The sequence below is a fragment of the Neomonachus schauinslandi genome, chromosome 8, assembly GCF_002201575.2.
Source record: "Neomonachus schauinslandi chromosome 8, ASM220157v2, whole genome shotgun sequence".
In the NCBI taxonomy this organism is placed as follows: domain Eukaryota; kingdom Metazoa; phylum Chordata; class Mammalia; order Carnivora; family Phocidae; genus Neomonachus; species Neomonachus schauinslandi.
In genome coordinates this window covers 125,769,368-125,792,172 of record NC_058410.1, presented here as the reverse complement: position 1 = coordinate 125,792,172, position 22,805 = coordinate 125,769,368, and the positions used below count along the sequence as shown (strand labels likewise).

At 43.7% G+C, this 22,805-nt stretch overlaps 1 protein-coding gene across 1 annotated transcript in view; it reads right to left on the bottom strand.

The window, feature by feature from the left end:
* The window catches only part of LY86 (lymphocyte antigen 86), a 57,213-nt gene that overhangs the window by 5,139 nt on the left and 29,269 nt on the right, over nucleotides 1-22,805 (bottom strand). Inside the window, exons 2-3 of the mRNA XM_021697082.1 lie at nucleotides 20,924-21,010; nucleotides 19,468-19,596 (exon numbers count right to left, since the gene is read on the bottom strand). Coding sequence (XP_021552757.1) covers nucleotides 19,468-19,596; nucleotides 20,924-21,010 — 216 coding nt within the window. The remainder of the gene's footprint in view (nucleotides 1-19,467; nucleotides 19,597-20,923; nucleotides 21,011-22,805) is intronic.

Here is a 22,805-nt window from a genome sequence, read left to right as displayed (position 1 = left end):
GGCAGGGTGGGTTGCTAGTAGAAACAGTGGTAGAGTCAGTTGAATGGGGTTTCCATCATTGCCATCAAGGTCCTAGAATGCATGTGCTGGAAGGGCATGGTGAAGCCAGGGAGCAGAAGGCTTGGCACTGAGATTTCAGAAGTGGTGCATTTACTGGGGATGACAACACACAGAGTTGATGTGGGAGTCAGTGGTTGAGGTGGAATGATGGAAAATGTTCGTGGAGGTCAAGCTGCTGGGACGTTATGGTAGTGGGTGGGTCATTCATGTCAATATTGAATATTGAAACCATGCCCAGCTCCTCGTATGGTGACTGCCATCTCTGGGACTCCCCAACCCCATGCACTTAACACATAAGCACAGTGCCTAAGAGCTCAGACTCTGGGGTCAGATTGTCTGTGCTGAGCTTGAATTTTGGCTCCTCTTCTTATTAGTTGGGCAAGTCACCTAATCTTACTGTGCTTTGGTTTCCTCATCAGGAAATGAGGCGGGGGTTATAATAATATTCACCTCACAGAGCTGTCATGAGCATCACATGAGTTAATGCAAGTAAAACTCTTTGCACAGCACCTGGCCCATGGCGAGCAGTCCATGTTTGTCATGAATACATTCACTCAGCAGTCTGCACTACGGGGCATCCACCCAATGCAGGCCAGGAGCTATGCCAGGTGCTAGATACAACGGTAGATGAGAATATTATGTGAACCATTTGAATCATTGGCCACCCAGAATTGTAAGCATCTGTTTACAGGCTGCTTCCTTCAGTAGCCTGTCCCTTCTTGTTTGCATAGCTCCCGGTACATTGCAAAGTCGAACACACAGCAGGGCGCAATATAGGGTTGTTAAAGAGGTTGTTGAATGAGCAGACCTAGAGCCAGGATGACGTGGGTTTGCCAGCCCACTTCATTCTTGCTCCTGCTATTGTGACCCTCTCCCTGCTGGAAAGCTCTGGGCCTGGGCTATGCTGACAGAAGAGCCTGGATTAGGGAATGAGCCATCAGAGCAGCCAATCTGGCAACGAGCGTGGAGGGATGGTGGAGGATGGTGGAGTTGAATGAATGGTTATTGGTTTATTGATGGTATCAGGTATTGAGCTCTTTTAATAGCACAGCGACTTCCTGCCTCACATAGCCCCTGGTGCCTAACCACTGCTCAGGAAATACTTGGAGACCGACCAAACTCTCTCCTTGAAAAGGGGCTTTGGGGCCAGGGGCAGTGGCTGGTGCGCGAGCAGCTGCCTACACGGAATACTATTAGGGGAGTGAGGGTAATCCTTTTTGAAAAAGGCCTCTCCAGGCAATCTGAACCTGACCTTCTACCAGGACACCCATTCTTAGCATAGCCTTTGGCTTCTGTTAAATGCTCATGCCCCCAGCTTATCTAGCCTTCCTTGCCACGGTCAATTTCTTGTACCTGGCGAGGCTAATGTGCAAACATGGTGGGTGCCAGAGGGACAACATTCCTATTTCACTGCACTAAATGAACTGATCCATTTATTTTTTAAAGGAAATACATATTTGGTTGTGGCTACAAGCAAAAGTTTAATCGGAAGCTACTTCTCTGTATGATGTGGTTTTAGAAATAGAGATATTGAAGTTCTGGATCTTATCCTTAAGGATCTTCCTGTGCAACTGGGAAAGATACAATGACGAGCTGTACAGAAAGTTAACTGTGCCAGAAGTGAGCGGTGTATGTGGGCGGTGATTCTAACAAGTGCAGAGAGTTCAGAGGGGGCTGCCTGGGATTCAGCTGTCGGGCCGGCATGCTGTACAACCCGAGGGCATACCACTCACGTTATAATCTACGGGAGTGGTGCCCCCTGGAGTTGTGCAAGGCAGTGGACCAGCTACCAGTACACCATTCCTTTTTAGGAAATTCTCTCTTCCCCAGTGGATAGTCTCTGACCAAAGCCAGAACAATCTGAGCAGGAAGACAAAGAAGAGACGCAGGGCCAATCTATTCTGGCAAGAGATGGTTTGTTTTATTTCAACTCACCAGTATCTAGGGTTGTTTGCTTTCTGCCTAGGGGTGTAGCCTTTGCACTGCTTCTTTGACTCCTAGATAGCCTTTCAGAAAACCCCTTTCCTTTTGTTGGCAGGAATGGATTTCTGCCACTCACAGCTCATGGACTGTGAATGCTATGGGCATGAACCAGTCAAGATCACTCACGCAGGCCATCAAACTATGGGACGCAGGACGCAGGAGCAGAGCCCAAGAATGGGGAGTGAGTGTGCCTGTGTATATCTGGTCTGGGGGGGTTCCCTTGGACACATTTTACCCCTGCTTTATGCGTCTACTGATTGTACTAAGGTGGCATAGTGCAAAGCGCTTGACCTTGGAAGTAGACAGAACTGACTTTAGGGCCCAGCTCTCCTATTTGCCAGCTCAGCGTCCATCCCACAAATCAGTTTCTGCACTTGCAAGATGGGAATGGAAATGTCTCTCCTGCAGGGCATTGGGGGGACCAGAGAATTGTATGTAAACTTGCTGAGAAAAGTGGGGTCCTCAGTAAGGCCAGGGTCAGTAGTTATTAGTTGTATTATTATCTACTGGATGGAAAGAAGGGTAACACCCTGAAGACTCACTTGGATGTCAAGGGACACATCAAGCCTAGGTTTGGGAACCTTTTGGCAGAGGCAACAGCTAGTAAATCCTGTTGGTGCCTTTTGTTTAAAAAATGGATGCGGACAGCTCTTTGAAGAATCACATTAGAATGATATCTAACATTCTGTTATGCTGATTTTATGCTCCAAGATTTACGAATTTGTCTTTCAAATGAAGAGGTTCTTTACTGGGCTGAGAGGTTTTCATTAAATCTGTCTCTCACACTTTACAGTTTCATTTGGAGCTCTTTGGGGGGTCTGTGAAGTTCCTGAGAATGGCTGCAGGTAGCTCATGGAACTGTCTTTTTTTTTTTTTTTTAACCTAATGAAACAACACCTAAAATTAAATTCTCGCCCCTTCCATTCTTAGATCCTCCCCGATTCTGAGATTCCTTTAATTAACATTCTCACACTCCAGGAACTATAAAAAGAGCCCCAGTATATCTGTACCCACTCCTTCCTTTCCTCCATTTGAAATCTTTATCAGTTTTTGGTGTGCTGTGGATTAAAGAAATCCACCTCCCCGGTTCTGAACACATGAAGTCATTTCTGCGAAGCGGCTTTGTTTCTGACCCAGATCTTCGTGTGGTTGGCACATAGTGTCTTTTTCAGAAAGGGAATTGATTTTTAAATTGTGGGAATAAAAGGTCCCAAAGGGTTTTGGATTCGATGGACGTGAGGCTCTGGGCTGCCTTCTGCTCTACAGCCTTTTATCCTCTGGGAGCAGCACGGATGCCCGCCTGGAAGCGCTCCCCGAATGCGTGGGTTCTGTCCCAGGAATTTTCCCCATTTCCTAGCCCTTCCTAGTATCTTACTGCAATTGCCTCCAGTCTTCCAAATTTATTACAAAAATGTCATCAATATTTAAGGACCCTGAGGGTGCTTGACAGTGTAAAAATACTTAAGAGTTATAATTTATCATAAATAGGCCAATTAGTATATTCAGAACAAAGATTTTAAAAATCATCATTTATTTATTTACTCGAGCTTTGAGTCTTTTTCCTACCTGCCAGGCCCAGTTGAGGGGGATCTTTGGGGAAGCTGTGCTGAACTCGGAGGACACAGGATTCAGCCTGCCTTCCAGGGAGTGGGGGCGCCTCGGGAGCTGGGGAGGCCCCCTTACAAGGGCTCCTGTGGGCAGTGGTCCCACAGTGAAGATGGAGTAGGGAGAGTGTTCCAAGCAGACCAAGAGCCTCGCCTCTGGAGTGAGAGGGAGCGAGCACATTACTTCATCTCAGTGAGCTCTAAATATAATCTTCACTCCTCTCCCTGCCTCCGGGCATTTCCTTTAAGACACCCAAGTCTGGCAGATGGCTAAGGCCTGGGCACCGCTCCTCATCTCCTCCCTGATTTTAGCTCTGCTTTTCTTCAGTCTCTGACCCTGCAGGGTGTAGAAAATGCTTCCTGGTCCCACAGGGCGCTGAGCTAGTTGCTGGTTAGGGCGCTCGTTTAAATTCATAATGAGCTTGCCTGTGTGGGGACTCTGAGGAGTGTCCCCTGCCTCCGGGGTGAATTTGGCTCTAGACAGACTCCCTGTGGGCCTGAAAGCCTTAAGGTTTCTTCTGGGTTTCAATGGATGGATTCCAGGCAGTGTGGGCAGGGGGCTCCAGGCTTGGTCCAGGCCCAATCTTTATTATTTATTGTTATTATTATTTTTTGGTGTGTCTGACTTTGTCAGCTCTCCAACCCCTGGGCCATTTCGCCTTTTATTCTCCAGAGCCTGGGACCTCGTTATGTCTCTCCTGAGGGCTGGCCACCGGACTGCAGTGTGGTAAGCATGCTTGTGCCACCTCAGAAGCGACCTGAGTGTCTGCGTGCAGTTGAACAGGCTGCTGGCCGAGGGGGTGGGTGGGGGCACAAATCCAGCTCCTGCCCAGGGGGCCAGGCTCTGCAGCCTGGGGCTGGGCTGGGTCCCACGCGCAGATCCTTCTGCTGTCCTGGCCACATCCCCTAGCCAGTTTTGAAATCAGGGAAGCCTTGGTATCATCAGTGGTGCCTCGGATATCGTCCAGGTCAAGAGCCTGCCACCTCTCCGTAGTTTCCCGCTGTACAGCAGCCCGCATAGGACAACCGCAGGGACGTTATCCTCTGCAAGCCCTCAACCCAGGAGGACTGGAATCTGGGGATAAATTCCACAACCTCCCGACCTTCAGAGGGACAATTCTGACATGCACACTGCGGTTCCCCAAGGATCCCAGCGCGGCAGAGCCCTAGTTCCCATCCTGGTAATCAGTTGCCCATTTATCCCTTCCTGGCTTTTCCTCCTGCCTTAAGTCCCTGGAGCTCCTCGCTCCTGCCTGCTTTCTGCCATTGCTTCCTAATAACTCCCCACCCCCAAGTCCTTGTCTCTGGCTTTGCGGGAGAATCCCAAACTACCAACACTTCCTGGCAGAAGGTGAACTTTTTCCTAATTTGTACCAAGGCCCCATATGAGCTAGGGATGGTCTTGGAAAGCTGGCTGCCGATATATTTGGGGCTGACTGTGATGATGGAGCCACCCAGCCTAGAAGCTAAATCTGAGCACCGTCGAAGCTACTCTCTGACTTCTGCACCAAAGAGCGGGAAGAAGAATGAATGTCCCGGATTGTCCTTGAGAAGGCTCAGAGCCTCACATTTTGGAAAAGCAGGAGTTGAGAGAGAGGGACAAGTTGGTGAAGACCACACTGGGTGGGTGGGTGGCTGTGAGGGAGCCGGCAAGCTTGGGAAAGAGGGAGCAGAGAAGGAGGGGGAGAGGTGCATGGCTGGCCTCTCGGTTTCTAGGTTCTTCATTCAGTTCGTGGACTCTTACTGTCCCTGAGCAGTGGGCCACTGTGGGCCAGTGTGGTGTAACCTGTAATAAATGAGGTGTAGTCTATAAACTGATTTGAAGCTTTGGGATTCCTGGGCATATCAGATGACCCTTTTATTGGGAGAATTTTTCCTGTTGCTACTGGGAGCTCAGTCATTAGAACACGTTCAATTTTGTTTCTAAACCTATCTTGAGATGTCCAGTATGTTGTTTGGCCCCTTTGGTCAGTTCTGGGCATCCTAGCTGTGGTCCTTTTCAAAATTACAACTGTACTTTGGAGCTCATAAGTATTGGATTAGAGTTTGGATTACCACATCTTAGCTTTGTCTGTACTACTCCGATATCTTTCACTGTTCATTCAAATGGACTTATGAGATCTTTGTTTTGGCCTTTTACTACTAGAGAAACTTAACGTTATTTACAACTTGAAAGCATTCACTGTGTCCTTGCAATGGATCATTTATAAAACTATGAAGTGAGAACCTTCCCAGGGCTTCCTTGTTCATGGGCCCACTACTTACACCTCTCTGGTGATTCAGAGACACACTTGCCATCCCTATTCTTTTTTTTCCTAATCACATATTGGCTTTCTCCTAGTAATAAAGTCTTGTGAAGGCCACATTGCTATCTCACCCTCTTTCTCTGCTGGAATGATTCCAACGCATGGGTCATAGAATTGACTTCTAGCTAAATAGCTTCTCTTGTGAGTAGGGTCTATGGCAGGTGGGAACTTTATGGGGTCTCAGCCAGGGTGACAATAATAGCCCAACAGGGCAAACCTTTTCTGAGCAATGATATGGTCCCTTAACAGAAAAACTTGTATCTCTCTTCAGGTAAATGAGTGACTGCATCATCTGTGAAGTTCTCCAAACAGTTTGACTTCTGTGAGGGCATTTTCATTGAAAACATAGAGTTTGGGTTTTCCTTGGATTATGCACAATTAGTTGGTCTTTTTACGTGGTACACAGAGGTCAGACAAGGTGGATTGGTTTTCCATTCCGGAGTTGTGCAGGCTACTAATGCCCACCCTTCAAGATGTCCATGTCCTCATCCCCAGAGCCTGTGAGTATGTTACCTTCTATGGCAAAAGGGACTTTGTGGATAGAATTATGCTAAGGATTTTGAGGTGGGGAGATTAACCTGCATTATCTGGGTGAGTTCGGTGAGATCACAAGGTGGTTACAAGCCAAGGAATTCTTCTAGAAACTGAAAAAAGGCAAGGACATGGATTCTCCCCTGAAGCCTCCGGAAGGAACATAGTCCTACTGACACTTTGATTTTAGACTTCTGACATCCCAAACTACAAGAGAATAAATTTGTGTTACAAATTACTAAATTTTTGGTCATTTGTTAAAACAGCAGTAGGAAACTAACACAGCAGTCTTGGATTAAGAGAGGAGGCTCCACATGATCGACCTGAGAAGGGGCCAAGAGTGATGGCTTGTTTGAATTTGGGTCCCCAACAAAGGGCCCTTCAGAACCATGACATCAGCATAACCCAAGATTTCAGCAAAAGAGAAGGTACTTGGGATTACAGCTTGGGCTGGAGAGTGAAATTTCCAATATACATTCACACACTTGCATTCAGGATAGACTGTTAAAAAAAATTAGAGCAATATAGAAACTACTAGGTCAGTGATGTCTAATGATGTTCTGCAAAGATGGAAATGCTCCATATCTGCATCATCAAAATATGAGAGCCTCTAGCTAAACACAGCTAGTGTGACTGATGACCTGAATTTTTAATTTAATTCAAATGTAAATAATTTAAATAGCCACATGTGACTAGTGGCTATCCTATTGGATAGTTTTAGGCCAGCACTGTCTAATAAAAATATAACATGAGCCACATACATAATTTAAAATTTTCTAGTAGCCACATTTTACAAAAAAGAAGAAAGTGAAATTAATTTAAGAATATAAATATATTTTAACCCCCATCTTAAAATATTATAATTTCAATATGTAACCAATATAAAGATATTAACGATTTATTTGGAAGTCTTTTTTTCATACTTTTTTTTTGCACAAAATCTTCAAAATTTAGTGTGTATTCTACACTTAAAACACCTCTCGCTCTGGACTGGCCACATTTCTGGCGTCCAATAGTCACATGTGGCTAGTGGCTACTGTACCAAATGGTGCCAATTATTTATTTTTTAAGATTTATTTATTTATTTTAGACAGAGAGAGAAAGTGAGTGCACATTGTGGGAGGGGCAGAGGCAGAGGGAGAGAGAGAATCCCAAGCAAACTCCTCATTGAGCACCGAGCCCGATGTGGGGCTCAATCCCACAATGCTGAGATTATGACCTGAGCCGAAATCAAGAGTTGGATGCTTAACTGACTGAGCCACCCAGGTACGGTACTCCCCAGACATTGCCAATTATTAAGTCATTGGTGAGGATTTGGGGCCCAGAAGGTGAAATGATTTGTTTCCTAGTTTATTCCTCCTACAAGACCTTTTGGTCTTTGCTGCTCAGTTTCCCTCCAAGAGATACATAACTTCTGGCAGTGAGAAGGGAAAGAAAATTTAAATTTTTTCCCCTACCAACTTATTTCTGAATTTCAGTGGATAAATACTTAATGTAACTCTCAAAATATAACTCGTGAATTGGTGGGCTGATTGGATTTCCAGAAATGGAAATGAAGAAGACAGTACTGGGGAGAAAGAGGAGAAATTGAATTGATCTCCAGAAACCTGGGGCAGACGCAGGAAAGAGCAGTGTGATGGGAAATAATGAAATAGACATTGCAGAGGGTGGCCTTTCTCAAATTGGGGTTCTCCAGGGTCCATGCACATTGGAGCTCTCAGGATGTTTGTTAAAATGTAAATACCAGCAACCCATGGGATCAGAGTTTTAGAGTGGTCCAGGGAGCTGGGAGTTGGCCTTCTTAATTGGCTTCGTAAATGATTATTACATGAAAGTGTGGGAGTTCTTGAGCCAGATTTTTGAAAATCTACAACAGGCTGGGAATTCATAAAGGAGCTTGTATTGTCTTAGAAAATTAAAAATGCTTTGGTCCTAGGTCATCATTAGTTTAAATATGCTGGGTTCGACTAAACTGAAACTGTGACTGATGGCAAAGGACAGTTCAAACACATTATTGGCTCTTACAGATGGGCTTGAATTTGTTTATAGATAGAGAGAAATTTCTCAGGGTGTAGGATTCCTTAATAGGCAATATTGTTCCTTTTTTTTTTTTTTGTAGCAAGAAAAAGTCCTCTTTTGCTTGGTTGTTGCTGGTACCCTCTCCAGGGTGATCAGTGTTCGTACTTCTATTTTTTGCGGTTTAAGAGTGAGAGTTTTCTGCTAGTGCATCACGAACCACTGTTTTTGTTGACTCTCTCCATCAGTTTGCAGCAGTGGTGGCTACCCAGCAAATCCACAGCTGCTTGAAGGATGCAGACAAAGAATAAAACATGAAGAGAAGAAGGGCTGAAGGCTGAGGAGACGATGCTTCAAATGTCCGATGCCAGGAGAAACGCAAATGGCGCTCTCTCCCCAGAGGCACAAGGAGTCCACGGAGACTCTGCTGTGTCGGCCACCAGAGGGTACACAGCTTGGACTGGAGTCATGTTCCTGCTACCTCTGAGGAAAAAGGTCTTCAACTTCCAAGCCTTGAAAGCTCTACTGGCCCTGCAGACCTTGTTAAAATGCAGACTTCCACTCTGAGATGGATGACTTCAGGGGCCCAGAGCCCTTGCTTGAGAAATCCCTAATCAGCTGCATGAAGTAGCTTCCATTTATCATGCATTGAGTGCTTACTCTGTGCCAGACTTTGTTCTAAGAGCTTTGCATGTATTACCCCATCTTATCCTTCTAACGCTCCCATGAGGTCACTCGTAATTTCCTTATTGTACACATGAAGAAAGTGATGCTTTTCAGAGAGATTGAGTAATTTGCTTGAAGTCACATAAACACAGGTGGCAGTGATGGTCCAACTCTGGGCTGGTTTAGCTTCCAGCCCTTTGCTTATCCCTAACTAGGCTAGGGGTTCTCAAAGTGTGGTCCCTGGACCAGTATCATCAACCTCACCTGGGGACTTGTAAGAAATGTAAATTTTAAGCCTCTCTAGATGTATTCAATTGAAAATTGGGGGTGGGTCCAACAATCTGTGGTTGACAAGTCCTCCAGATGATATGATGTATGTGCCAGTTTGAGAACCACTGGGCTGGGCCAAGCCTCCTGCTCTCCCAGGCAGCCCTGCAGTGTGATGAGGCAGGCCCCAGAAAATTCCTGGAGAATAATACTGGGGTTGGTAGCGTGCTCCTACAGCAACAGAATGACAGTGGCGTTGGTAATGGCAGGAGAAACTGCAATTTCCCAGGTGGCTGAGGACCATCACCCCCCTCCATGGGTCTATTGATTCATCCAAGGGAAGTTGGAACCAAGACACACGAGTTCCCATCTAAGCTCCTTTGTCATCTGCGGAAAGAGGACCAGAAGCTGGGATCAGGAGAGATTGAGAAGGAAGTTACAGGGACAGCAGAGCAGAAAGCCTGAAGCAAAGGAGCTTGCAGAAGGAGGTGGCCTAAAATGGCCCAGAAATCAAAGGTAAGCAAACAGGTGGCACAGAGACAGGCACAATCCAGAGAAGGCATATTTTAAAATTGAGTCCTCAGATAAAGCCACTGGTTCTCCTTCTCTTAGAGCAAAAATCAATGACCGTATTCCTGGGGCTTGCATTCGTTAGTGTGTGTGCAGTGAATGCGAAACAGTTGAAAAGTGAGGCTCACGGTGGGGGTGCCTTGCTGTGGGCGTGCTTTATAGAGATTGTCAGGACCGTCGGTGTAGATTAATGGTGGAAACTCTTCAAGGCGGCACTGGCCTGGAAGGTGTTTTTGCCCTGTCTTCTACTACAGCAGTGCAAGGCACAGGCATTTTGCAGAAAGCATCTGTGGGAATTCTTCCAAATCTAGGCAATTTCCAAATTTCCTCCATTTCACAGACCCATGAAAAAAAAGCATATAGAAACAGAGAGAGCTAGGGCAATAGAAATCTAGCTGATGAGATCTGAACTGCTCATCTAGATAGAACGGTTCAGACTGAATTCAGAATCATTATAGGCAGTGAGGTTGAGACATTTCTGCAATTAATACAAATGATGCTCAGAGGATGGCCAGGTGCACTTGTTCAGCATCATCCAGGACAGATGACAGACACCCGAGCTAACAAAGGGGAGGGAGGACAGGTAGCCAACATGAGCATCCCCTATGCTTCTGCCTTTGTCTTATTAGTATATGTAAAATCAATGAATATTATAGCAGAATCCCTTAGCTGCTGTCAGAGATAATATCTGCCTTGTGGGAAATGTCATGTCAGACTTTATATACAGTTCTCAGGGGACCTACTCTGCTGTATATTGAAATTCATCTAATTACAATGCCTTCCCCACTCTGGACAAACACTTAAAGTAGGAACGTTCAGATTTACATAAAAGATAAACCAGGGAGTAATTATTTCCTTGACTAAAGGGTTCTCCAGCTTGTAAAAGGTGTCACTGTAATATTTATTTTAATTACAAGCTTTCCAGATGCAGTTAAAATTAAGTCGGCAGCTAATTTGTTTCTGTAGCTCACATATTGCATGAAGTGTATCAGTATCCACTGGATGTATCTCCTAACAGATTTTGCTGCTTCTGCAAGGTGGTTAGCCTACCCAGAGTGAGACAGGTGCACCGTGCACTAGCAGTTCTTGTGAAGACTGTTGATTTCTGCACCTTCCTGGGATTCTGACATGACATCATCCCTGGGATTCTAATATTCTTGATATGACATCAAGTCGTCCCAGTTTTTCATTGTGCTTCAGCCATGTCAGTCATGGCTGCCAAGGTCTCAGGGAGAAGCCCTTGACCCATGGGTGTCCTACTTTAAAATCATATATACCTAGTGTACACACGCTTGCACGCACACACACGCACACACGCACACACGCACACAAATGCACACATGCACACACACAGATGTACTTATTTAACTCTTTCAAGCCTTTATTTTAATTTCAGTTGGTTTTGGCAAGAGGTTGGGTGCAACTAATATCCACATGTTAATCCATGAAGCAATAAACAAATCATTTTTGAAAGCCAATTGTTACTTAGTGCTGTGAAAACAGGGCTCTTTGCCTGGGTTGAACTCTTGAGGTTTGGCCAGAATCAAGTGTGACAGCTGATGTGTCTTTGCCATCAAGAGTGAAATTCCTGTGTTCATTCTATTTACTTTAGGGTCTTAATCTAGGTTTTTGCCCAAATCTCCAGGTTCATTACAGTTGAGAATTTTGTTTCTACATAGCCCTACACTCCATATTCTGGACGGCCAAAACATGAGCCATGAGCCACTCTGTTCCTTTGAGTACCCCCACCCCACTTTCCATTCGGGTGGAGTGTGTCCGGCAGGGGCTTCTTCCTACTTTCCAGATTGATACTACAGTTTCACGTTCAACAGTAAGTCCTACAATCAGTTTTATGCTGTATTTTTGATTTCATCCTCATCTTCCTGAGACAGGATATTCTAGGACAGTTGCTGAACAAAGTGAACCCCAATTTGTCGAGAATGGATATCAAATTGGCCTCATGATAAATCAGAAGGGAATGAAAGGGACTTCAGTGAACTCAACAGATTTCCAAGCCAGAGCTATGGGGTCTCGTTTGTGGTGGAAGCTAGTGTCAACAAATCCAGATTTTGGAAGAAGTTTCTATGTCAGATGATGGTGGGGTAGCCTTGTTGGGGCCATGGGGACAAACCACACCTCTGTGGAGAGATGTCACATTTCCAGGAAGGAAGTGGACATTTCCACTTCCACTCATTCTGGAAGGAAGTCAAGCCAGGAGCATAGAATGAGAATGTTAGAGGCTGGCCTAAGACCAAGATAAGAAAACAAAATAGAACAGAAAGACACAAGAAGAGACTTCCTCATTTACTCCTCATGAAATCCTGGGATCCTGAGCAGGTGGTAGAGTGTCAGTTCGGCTGCCCCCAGCTTCGGGTGAGCTGGTTGGAGTCAAGATCCTCACTAGGCTTGTATGTATGGGTATGTACAGCAGCTGCAGGTCCCTCAAGCTGCTCCACCCCCTGCCTCAAGGTCCCTCAGGTGGGGGAGGAGGCAGAGAGACATATCATTGCTATGTTTATTGCTTTCTAATGTTCCAGGCATGTGACACATGTTTTCTTTTTTTAGTATTCACTATTACCCGAAAAAGAATTATGGCTACTCCGTTTATAGATGAAGCAACTGAGAATGAGACAGATCAAATGATCCTCCAGAAAGAAGGGCCTTCTGTCCCCAGCCCGTAAATGGCAGCTGTGGGAGGGGAGGAGACCATACGTCTCTGGCATTTTCAAACAGGGCTCTTTTTTCCCCTACCATCAGCTCTCGCATCAGTCTTTACGTTAAGTCCCCTTTCTTTGTCCCAAATCTGATTTGTTGGCACTGGCAAAACATAGTTTAAAGCAAAGTTGTTAACATTTTCCAAAGTAACCTAATCTGAATTTATCTTGAACCTTAGGTGAGTGCTCACCGTAGTGAAAACCAGATAGTACCTGTGCTCAGTAATTCTGGCGAAGAGCCCTGAATTCTCATTTTCCTCATAGCTGTCGTTCTCAAGCCTTAGCATGAGCCTATGGTCTGTGGTCCAAATACCCCTAACGTTTCTTTTTCTGAGGCCATGAGCTAAGAATGGTTTTTACATTTTCAAATGGATCAAAAAAATCAAAAGAAGAATAATATTTAACAACACAGAAAAATTACATGGAATTTACATTTCAGGGTCCGCAAATAAAGTTTTATTGGCACACAGCCATGTCCATTCATTTCTATATTGTCTGTAGCTACTTTTGTGTGCAGAGACCATATGAATATATGGCCTGCAAAGCTTAAAATATTTACTACCTTACCCTTTACAGAAAAAGTTTGCTGCTCTGTGACCCAAAGGGCTTGTTAAAAGACAGAGTGCTAAGCTCCGACCCTAGAGTTTCTAATTTAATAAGTCTGGGTGGCGACCAAAAATATGCATTTCTGATAATTCCCTAGATGATGCTGATGTTGCTGGTCTAGGGAACACACTTTGGGAACCACTACCTTTTATAATGGCTGGTTATGCCCAAAATGATTATTTGATTCCTATAATTTTGTTGTGCCTTTTAAATCCTTGTTTCCAATTCTAGTGGAGGGCTGAAATGAGTCATACTTCTCCAGCAGGATCTTCTTGATGTTCAAAGAGAATATGTAACAGATAGGTTTAGAGCAAGTTCCTGGAGCTCAGCTTCCTAGAGAGAAACTCAGTTCTACCACTTGCTGGCTTTGTGACCTTGGGTAAGTTTCTTAACCCCTTTGGAACTCAGTTTCTTCATCTGTTGATGCGAGGATACTAACAATAGTTTCTATCCTTCAGAAGGTTGGTGCAAGCAATAAATTAATTAATATACATAACATACCTGCGAAGGTTCCTGGCACATATTAAATGCTGTAATAATACTAGTTGTTATTGAACCATCCCTACCTAATGGGCTAAGTTAGGACTCCTCAAACTTGGCAGAGCATTGGAATCACCTGGTTTGGGTCGTATCTCTCAAGATGCTGATTTAACTGGTCTGGGGTGTGGGGTGTTGGGATCTTCAAAAGTGTAAAGGGAAATTTCAATGGAGCACAACCCAATAAAAATATGACAGCCACATGTATAATTTTACATTCTTTTAGCAGCCATGTTTAAGAAGGTGAAATTAATTTTAATAATATGTCAACAATAATGTTTTATTGTTGATAAATAATAAAAGGTGTAGTACTTATATATTTAATTTAACATAGTAAGTCTCAAATATTATAATTTCAACATGTAACCAATAGAACAATGATTGAGATCTTTCACATCTTTTGTTTTCCTATTGAGTCTTCGAAGTCAAGCCAGAACTTTACATTTATAGCCCATCTCAATTTAGAGTGGCTACATTTCTGTGCCTGGGTAGCCACATGTGGCCACCGCAAAGAACAGTGTGGGTCTAACTAATGTACAACCAAGATTGAGATCCACTGGAGTAAGGGCACGGTTGGCCATTGTGGACCTGCCCAAAGCTATGGAGCTTCTACTGACATTACTGTTCTCTCCTTAGGGGTAGTCATCAGGTGTGGTCATTAGGACATTCAATTAAATCCCAGTGTAGTCTTAAAAACTGATGTCAATTTGAGAGCATCAAGATCAAGTAAAGCAAATGAGTCTACATGACCCAATACCACCAAAGGCAAGAAAGGCAGGAAGGGAACATTAACAGAGAACAAAGTAAAACAGTGACCTGCTTTGGTTCCTTCTCAATGAACCCACAGCTGGGTAAAGGGGAATGTGAGTATCCCAGAAAAAAATCTGGAATGGATATTGAAAGATCTCTTGGCATTCTATGCCACAGGTTGACTCAGAACTTTCTAACTCCAAATATCATTGAATATTAAGTAGGTGATGATTCTTTTTGAAAAGAGGACGAGGAATAAGAGAATTCATCCTATCTATTCTTTGAGTGGAGGGGGGTGGGGGGGTAGGTTAGCCTGATGATGAATGTTAAGAAGGGCACGTATTGCAATGAGCACTGGGTGTTACACACAAACAATGAATCATGGAACACTACATCAAAAACTAATGAAGTACTGTATGGTGATGATATAACATAATAAAAAATAAGTTAAAAAAAGAAAAGAATAACCTTGTAAATTTATTATGAAACCAAAAGAGATTTCCAAAAAGATGAGAACAAACATCTGTAGTTCCACCACTTAGAGATAACCACGATTAGCACCTAAGTGTATACTATTTCAGAGCTCGATGGTGCATGCACTTAGCACATTTTACTAAAAACAGTATCTAATAGTGAGTACTCTTTTATGCAAGCTTCTTTGTCATTCACAAAATTTTTGAGTATATTTTCAAGTAATTTAATAATTTCCTGCAACATCATTTAAGAGCACAGCACATCTAACCTGTGGTTGGCTGAACAATGATCTGCTTAATCAATCCCCTATAACTGGACATATAGGCTATTGCCCTCAAACTGCTAATCACACCATAATAGCTAATGCCAAAAGAACATCGCTTGGTCTTTCAATCCAATGAGCTCCTGCCTTAGAGCTAGCTGGGAAAGATGCAGAAGGAAAGGATACAGCATTTTATCCATGCAGTCTCAGTAAGCCTGACCCATTTTGTAGTTTATCTGGCTTGGAGAACAACCAGCAGGGTGCAAGGTGCAGAGGAATGCATAGTAATGCCTTGGAAATGATAGCAAACAAATGATATCAAACACCTTCGTGTGCCACCTGCAGTAGACACCAAGCTTTCTCACTGCTCTGCTAAGGACCTGCAAACCCCAGAGGGACTCTGTTTCCTCCTTAATACGTCAACAGCAGCTTGTGCTTGGGTTTGAATTGGCTTCAGCTCTCCACTTTTTCCCTCTCCGGTCTTAGAAATTAATCACTTCTTTCAATAGAATCATTCCTGCAATAGGTTTGTGGGTGGGTTAAAGAAAAATGTAATAACCCAAGAAGCCTCTAAATTTAAGATGTTAGTTTTTCTGGCTTATGTAATGTACATAATTATTTGTTCATGCATCATTTGTATATCAGTTTTGTGATTGCTTTATACTATATGAAATTTCCTGGCAATTCCCCAAGTGCTGGCTTCTCAGGCTGCCTATGCAGGTTTTAGCCCTGCAGCAATAAAGCAAATAAATAGCTATAGGGCTGCCCGGCATTCAGATAAAGAAAGCACCGCCCTTCTGAGCTGCTGAACTGAATTGGCCATCTCGGTTTGGGGGAACAAAATCTCTTCTGTTTTATTAATTCTATTAAAACTATTCATAGGGGAAAAAACAGGTTTTATTAAACTCGGAGGACCAAGATAATTCACTGTTTGCTAGGATTTGATGCACTTTTATCTTTGTGGCATGTATAAGCATCATTAGATAGTCACTTTTAAGGTGAGCTGGTATATTGCATTCAATCTGTCATATAAAAATTCAATAAAACAACATTTATTGCATCTTTATTCTGTGCTCCAGTGACAGAGGGGAGCAAGAATATTCCTGCCTTCAAGGAGTTCACAGTTTAAGGAGGGAAACACACACACACACACACACACACACACTCACGGATGTGATTCTAGCTGAGATAAGTAGGAATGTGATGCTCCAGGAACATCCAGAGGGAGTGATTCATTTGGCTGAGTCTAGTCTCCTTCTCCAGTCCCATCAGATCTGTGTTTGAGAAGACTACCCTGCCAGCAGTAAGGAGGCAGGAAAATCAAGTGGGACCCCATTTCCATCATTCAGGAGGGAGCAAGGGAGACTTGATTCAGGAAATAGAAGGAAGTACAAATGAAGGTTGGCATAGTATTCATTCTTTCTTACCAAGTTCATAGCACTTCCAAGTGTACTTGTTTCCACATTTTGGTTCAAGAACACTTATTTTGGGTAAAAATTGGAAAGATAAGCAAAAGACAGGTGATAAAACTGTAGACACTGGCTATAGAAGAGGTTAACTAGGGACCAACTCATGAAGAGTTCACCATGCCAAGGAACGATACAAATGTATCCAATCAATCAAAAATATTTCTAGTAAGTTCAGAGAGAAAAACTGACTCACCAGTCTATGGTAGGTTAGCTAGGAAGAAAAATGTCCCTATTTGAAACAAAGTCAGATCACTGGCCAAAAAGAGTTCTTAAACGATGACTTTAAATAAACTCCTGGCCAGTCAGAATGGCTAAAATTAACAAGTCAGGAAATGACAGATGTTGGCGGGGATGCAGAGAAAGGGGAACCCTCCTACACTGTTGGTGGGATGCAAGCTGGTGCAGCCACTCTGGAAAACAGTATGGAGGTTCCTCAAAAAGTTGAAAATAGAGCTACCATATGATCCAGCAATTGCACTACTGGGTATTTACCCCAAAGATACAAAAGTAGGGATCCGAAGGGGTACGTGCACCCCGATGTTTGTAGCAGCAATGTCCGCAATAGCCAAACTGTGCAAAGAGCCAAGATGTCCATCGACAGATGAATGGATAAAGAAGAGGTGGTATATATATATACAATGGAATATTATGCAGCCATCAAAAGGAATGAGATCTTGCCATTTGCAATGACGTGGATGGAACTGGAGGGTGTTATGCTGAGCGAGGTAAGTCAATCAGAGAAAGACATGTATCATATGACCTCACTGATATGAGGAATCCTTAATCTCAGGAAACAAACTGAGGGTTGCTGGAGTGGTGGGGGGTGGGAGGGATGGTGTCACTGGGTGATAGACATTGGGGAGGGTATGTGCTCTGGTAAGCGCTGTGAATTGTGCAAGACTGTTGAATCTCAGATCTGTACCTCTGAAACAAATAATACATTATATGTTAAAAAAAAAAGAAGAAGATAGCAGGAAGGGAAGAATGAAGGGGGGAAATCGGAGGGGGAGACAAACCATGAGAGACGATGGACTCTGAGAAACAAACTGAGGGTTCTAGAGGGGAGGGGGTGGGGGGATGGTTTAGCCTGGTGATGGGTATTGAGGAGGGCACGTACTGCATGGAGCACTGGGTGTTATATGCAAATAATGAATCATGGAACACTACATCAAAAAAAAAAAAATTAATTAAAAAAAAATAAACTCCTGGCCAAAAGGCATAGTTTCTTGTTTCTTCTTTGGTTGATCCATTCCTTAGCCAATAAGATTGTGGGTACCAGAGCCAGCTCACCTGGGTTTGAGCCAGGACTCCCTCACTAGCTCTGTGACTTGGCATTAGAATGTTAATAGTACTAACTCACAAGGCTGGGGTAGAAAGTAAATGACTGACTGGATGTGAAGCTCTTAGAACAGTGCCTGGCACGAATGCTTACTGGTGTGGGCTCTTTCCATCTGCATGCGTGCTGGAGTGCTCAGTACTGAGTACTCTCTGTGTAGCAGGCACATTTGAAGTCCTGGGCATAAAGACCAAGATGCTCCTACCCCAACCTGAAGAAGCTCATCATCTACTGAGGATGACAAACGGGAATAAATGATTGTGCCAATATGGTTATGCACCCACACTTTGGGGAACGGAGAAGAGGTTGAGGAGGGAGGGCTGAGCTGAGGCCTCAGCTTCAGGGAGCCTGCTCTTTCTTAAATTTCCTGTTTTCTTTTCCTGCACAAACTTTCTCTGTCTGCACCCATTAGTTATGCGAAGGGAACCCCAATTTCTTCTAGATCCTTTGGTTAGAAAGCACAATTGGGTAATTACACTCTGGCTTCCTTGAATGAGGAAATAAATAAGCGGATGTTTCTGGTGTGTGGGGTTAAGGGGTGCACTCCCCCTTGGCCCCTGGGACAGGGAAGAATGCCCTGGGAAGGGGGAGGAGAGTGACTTCCGGAAGGATAGTCACAGATCAGACCCATGTTTTAGGTAAATAAACAAAGGTATCTCAGGGCCTTGGTGAAGATGCTGGGGGAGGAGAAGACACAGAAGGAGGTGAGGTCTGGCTGGAATGAGGTTCTTATGTTCCTTGGGGTATGTACAGCACGGGGGTAGGCAGTTAGTGAATTGACAAAAGGAACAGATGATGTCATGGTTTTATGCTGTGTACTTTGAGTCTAGCTACCTAATGCCCCCATTAGTCAATGACTCAACTGGGCAAGACCACAATAAAACAGTGACATTTAGAAAGCTTCATTTTTTTTTCTTTTTCTCAGAGTCCATTGCCATATTGAGGAGACCCTGTCACTAAAGAGATTGCTGAGGAGAAACCTGGAGATACTTTGCATCTCAGTGGATTTGGGGAAGCTGTTGGTTCTTTATGATGCCAGCCCTTTTTTTTTTTTTGCAAGGTGCCCCCAGGAACAGTAACATTTTTCTATTTGTAAAATGTCTCACATGCATGTTTTACTTAGTATTTATACTCAGTATATAAGGTAGGTCCTGTGAAATGAGCTTCATGGTTATTTTTATATGACACACGCTGATAAGCAAGGTTAAGCTTGTCCTAAGGTGAGGGGTGGAACCCCCAGGGCTCCAGCCTCAACTGGAAGCCATTGCTCATCCCTCTCTGGACCCTAGAAAGAGTCAGCAAGACAAACAGCTTACCCCCTTTCCTTCTTCCGCAGAAAGAAAACTTGGGTAGATCCTCTTCACAGATGGGATAGGAGAAATTCAAAATGGGTGATCCTTTAGTGAAGAGAGCTATGTCAAGAAACAGCTCTTTGATGTCTTCTCCTAAAGGGAAAGAAAAGATCGGCTTTACTATTAGAGTGGGTTTAGTTTCGTATCAAAGCATTCAACATTTATAGAAGCATGAGCCAAAAGGCCTTTTATTTCTAGAAGCCTGCCCTGTGGGAACAGTTTTATTCCTTCCTTCGGTCCTTCGTTCCTTCGTTCCTTTGTTCCTTCCTTCCCTCCCTCTTCCCTCCCCCCTTCCTTCCTTCCTTCGTTCCTTCGTTCCTTTTTTTTTTTGTAAAACAGCACGTAAGCAATGCTACAGGGGATAATGGCCGGAGACCTAGGTATGAATATGCCCTTTTATGAACTTGATCTGTTTGGAGCAAGGTAGGCATACTGTTGTGCTTCTCTGCCCAGATGCTCTGGCCCCTCAAGGAGATGGCTGCAGGTCCGGCTTCTACAACTTTCCAGCTGCAGTATTTGCAGTATTATGTGCCTCTCCTAAGAGCGGTTGGGTGGGGTCACCCCCCCGCAGTTGCTAGATAGATATTGTATCATATTACACAGGAAGCTTTAGGGTGCTCTGCCTTTTTCTCCATTCCTCCTTTTATGTTCCCTCTACTCCTCTTTTTATTCCTCTTTGATTACTCAGCTGCTGCTATAGAATCCAGATATTGGGCAAGGTTCTGGAAATACGAAGATGCACGAGAGTTCTTGGTCGCCAGGAACGTTCCCTCCATTTCTCTGGAATGATTCCACACGCTAAGTTTATTAAGTCCTTCTGTTCTGGTTTTGATAAAACTGCTTTAGAAGGGAGATACTCTAGTAGCTATAGCAATATAATGACTAAGTGTAAAGTCATGTCCAAATAAAAATAAACAATCAGCATCCTAGCTCATTAATTGGGGTGGAGGGAGAAGATATTGCATATTTTTCCCTTTGTCAAAGGTTTAAGAACTTGCACCAGCTATTTGGGAAATGAAATAAATTAAATAATAAGCCATACTGCTGGTGGTAGACTTGTTTGTTGCTGAGATAACAAAGCAAAAGCTCTCTCTCACATAGACATCAATATTTAGGCTTGATGTATTATCTTTTTTTTGTTGTTGGATTTACGGATTCTGGGTGCTGATATCATCCAAATGAATGCTTCAAGTCTTTTCAGTACAAGAGCACAGCATTCAGTGGGAGTTGCACTGTATCTAGATGTTACCCAGAGAGAGAAGTAAAAATGAAGAAGGAAATAGAGTTGTCCACAGAGTGGTGGGGACAGTAGCTTAGCCAGCCACTTAGCCAGCTACTGTAGTTAATGGAAGTAATTGCGGTGTGTGGGCCAGGAAGAGATTGTGCAATGTTTTATTTCATGTCAATATTCTTTACTTACTCAGAATGATTCCAAATCTAATGTTGAGATTTGACTTTAAATGTTTAGAACACTGGTCAACAGAAAAGCCAAAATCTTGTAATGGATCTGCCAAGAAGAACACAACAGATTAGGTGTAAGTACATTGTATGCTCTGCAAAGTTCCATTAAAAATTCACACCAATGATATCATTTCTTTTCCTACATGAATCACTAAAATTGATTCAAAAACATATTGTCCAGCACTTTGTTTTTGCATAAACTCCTGATGCCATCAATAATCCTTCCAAGTCTCTCCATAGTTAATGTTGATCCATGCCATGTTCCAGTGGCAGGCTCTCAATCTGAAATGAGCACAGGGTCTTGATGGGTGGGTTATACCCTTACTTAACATTTTTATCATTGCTTGAATTCTTGTGGTTCCTGAACTTTTGGCCTTAAAATTGCTCACTGATTATTTGAAACATTTCATAAAGCATTTATTACATAATTAAAAAGAGAGAAATATATGAAGATTTTCAAAGTTAGGACTTGCCTTTATAATTTTGTCCCATCCCACCTCAGTCAATGTAATAATTTTTTTCCCAAACAGTCCATTATATGCAAGGTATTGTGCTAGATATGATAGGGACTGCAAAGATAATGTCTTTTACACATACCTTCTGCTCATTCAGAAAGCTCCAGAGGCTCATCTATCCCTCAGAATAAAGTCAGGAAATGTCCTACTGGCCCCACCTTCCATACTCCACATCATGAATCCATCCTCCATTTTTTGAGGTCAGGTAATCACACAGCAAATTCACACCACGGTTACTTGCTCACTCGCTTTCTTTAATGTGTAATGGTCTTACCCTTTCAGCTGTGGTCTAAGTGAGGTCTTGGTCATTCTCATCTTTTTTTATGAGGGTTTCCCTGATCATCCCCCAAATGTTTTTTGGCTTCTCTGAATTCTTAAAGTAGTTTTGTCTGAAATATTTTTTCAAAGTGTATGAACATGTATTACTTTGTACTCTGCTCTTCGACTCATCCTACAACACTTAACCTAAAACATGAAACTCCTGAAAGACAGGAGCTGGGTTTTTGTTTTGTTTGTTTTGGTTTGGTTTCTATTTCCTTTTCCTTTATGTTTCCCACTGGGTCTTAGAGAGAACTGATTTTAACTGAGTTGTCCTCGTCACTGAGCTGTGCACTTTATAAGAGCTTTCTGTTTAATCCTCCAGACTCCCCAGTGCATAGCGCAGAGCCCCTCAGTCAGACACATGGAAAGCACCCCATACGCGTAGGTAACGAGTGGATGAACGGACCATGTGTCCCTCAGCTCCAAATCCAGCCTTCCGAGGTCCACTGTGTAGAGATGGGGCTCTCCGTAATCACATTTCTCCTTTGCCATCCGCCCGCAGAGGTGAGAGAGGGAGACTGAGGCTGAGCAGGGGAAGGAATCTGCTCCTTCTTCCATACTTGCTGGTCCTTGAGAGTGTCACCTGGAGATGGCCTGGCACCTTGGTAGTAGCAATTGGTTCCAGTGTCCAGCTCTCTTCTGCACCTTCTCAGAATCAGTGGAGGCTCAGCTGCGTGGGCTCCTAAGCTTCTGTTAGGACAGTTTCTGCTGCAGACATTCCCCATCCCCAGCAATCTGTGCCTCAGCTCCACAGGGCCCTTCTTTGAAGCCTCCAGGTTGTGATAACTCCAACCTCTGCCCTCTGTTCTCCCAACCCTCAGGGTGGTCGCTGCTGACCATTGACATGGTCTGTGTTTTCCCCAGGGGACCTAGACTCTTAGGACAAATGACAATCTTGAGAGATAGGTATGATTTTCCTCCTTTCACAGATGGAAAAATATAGACTCAGAAAGGTTATATTAACTTATCTGGGTCCCAGAACTATAAGGTGGTAGAGTCAAGAGT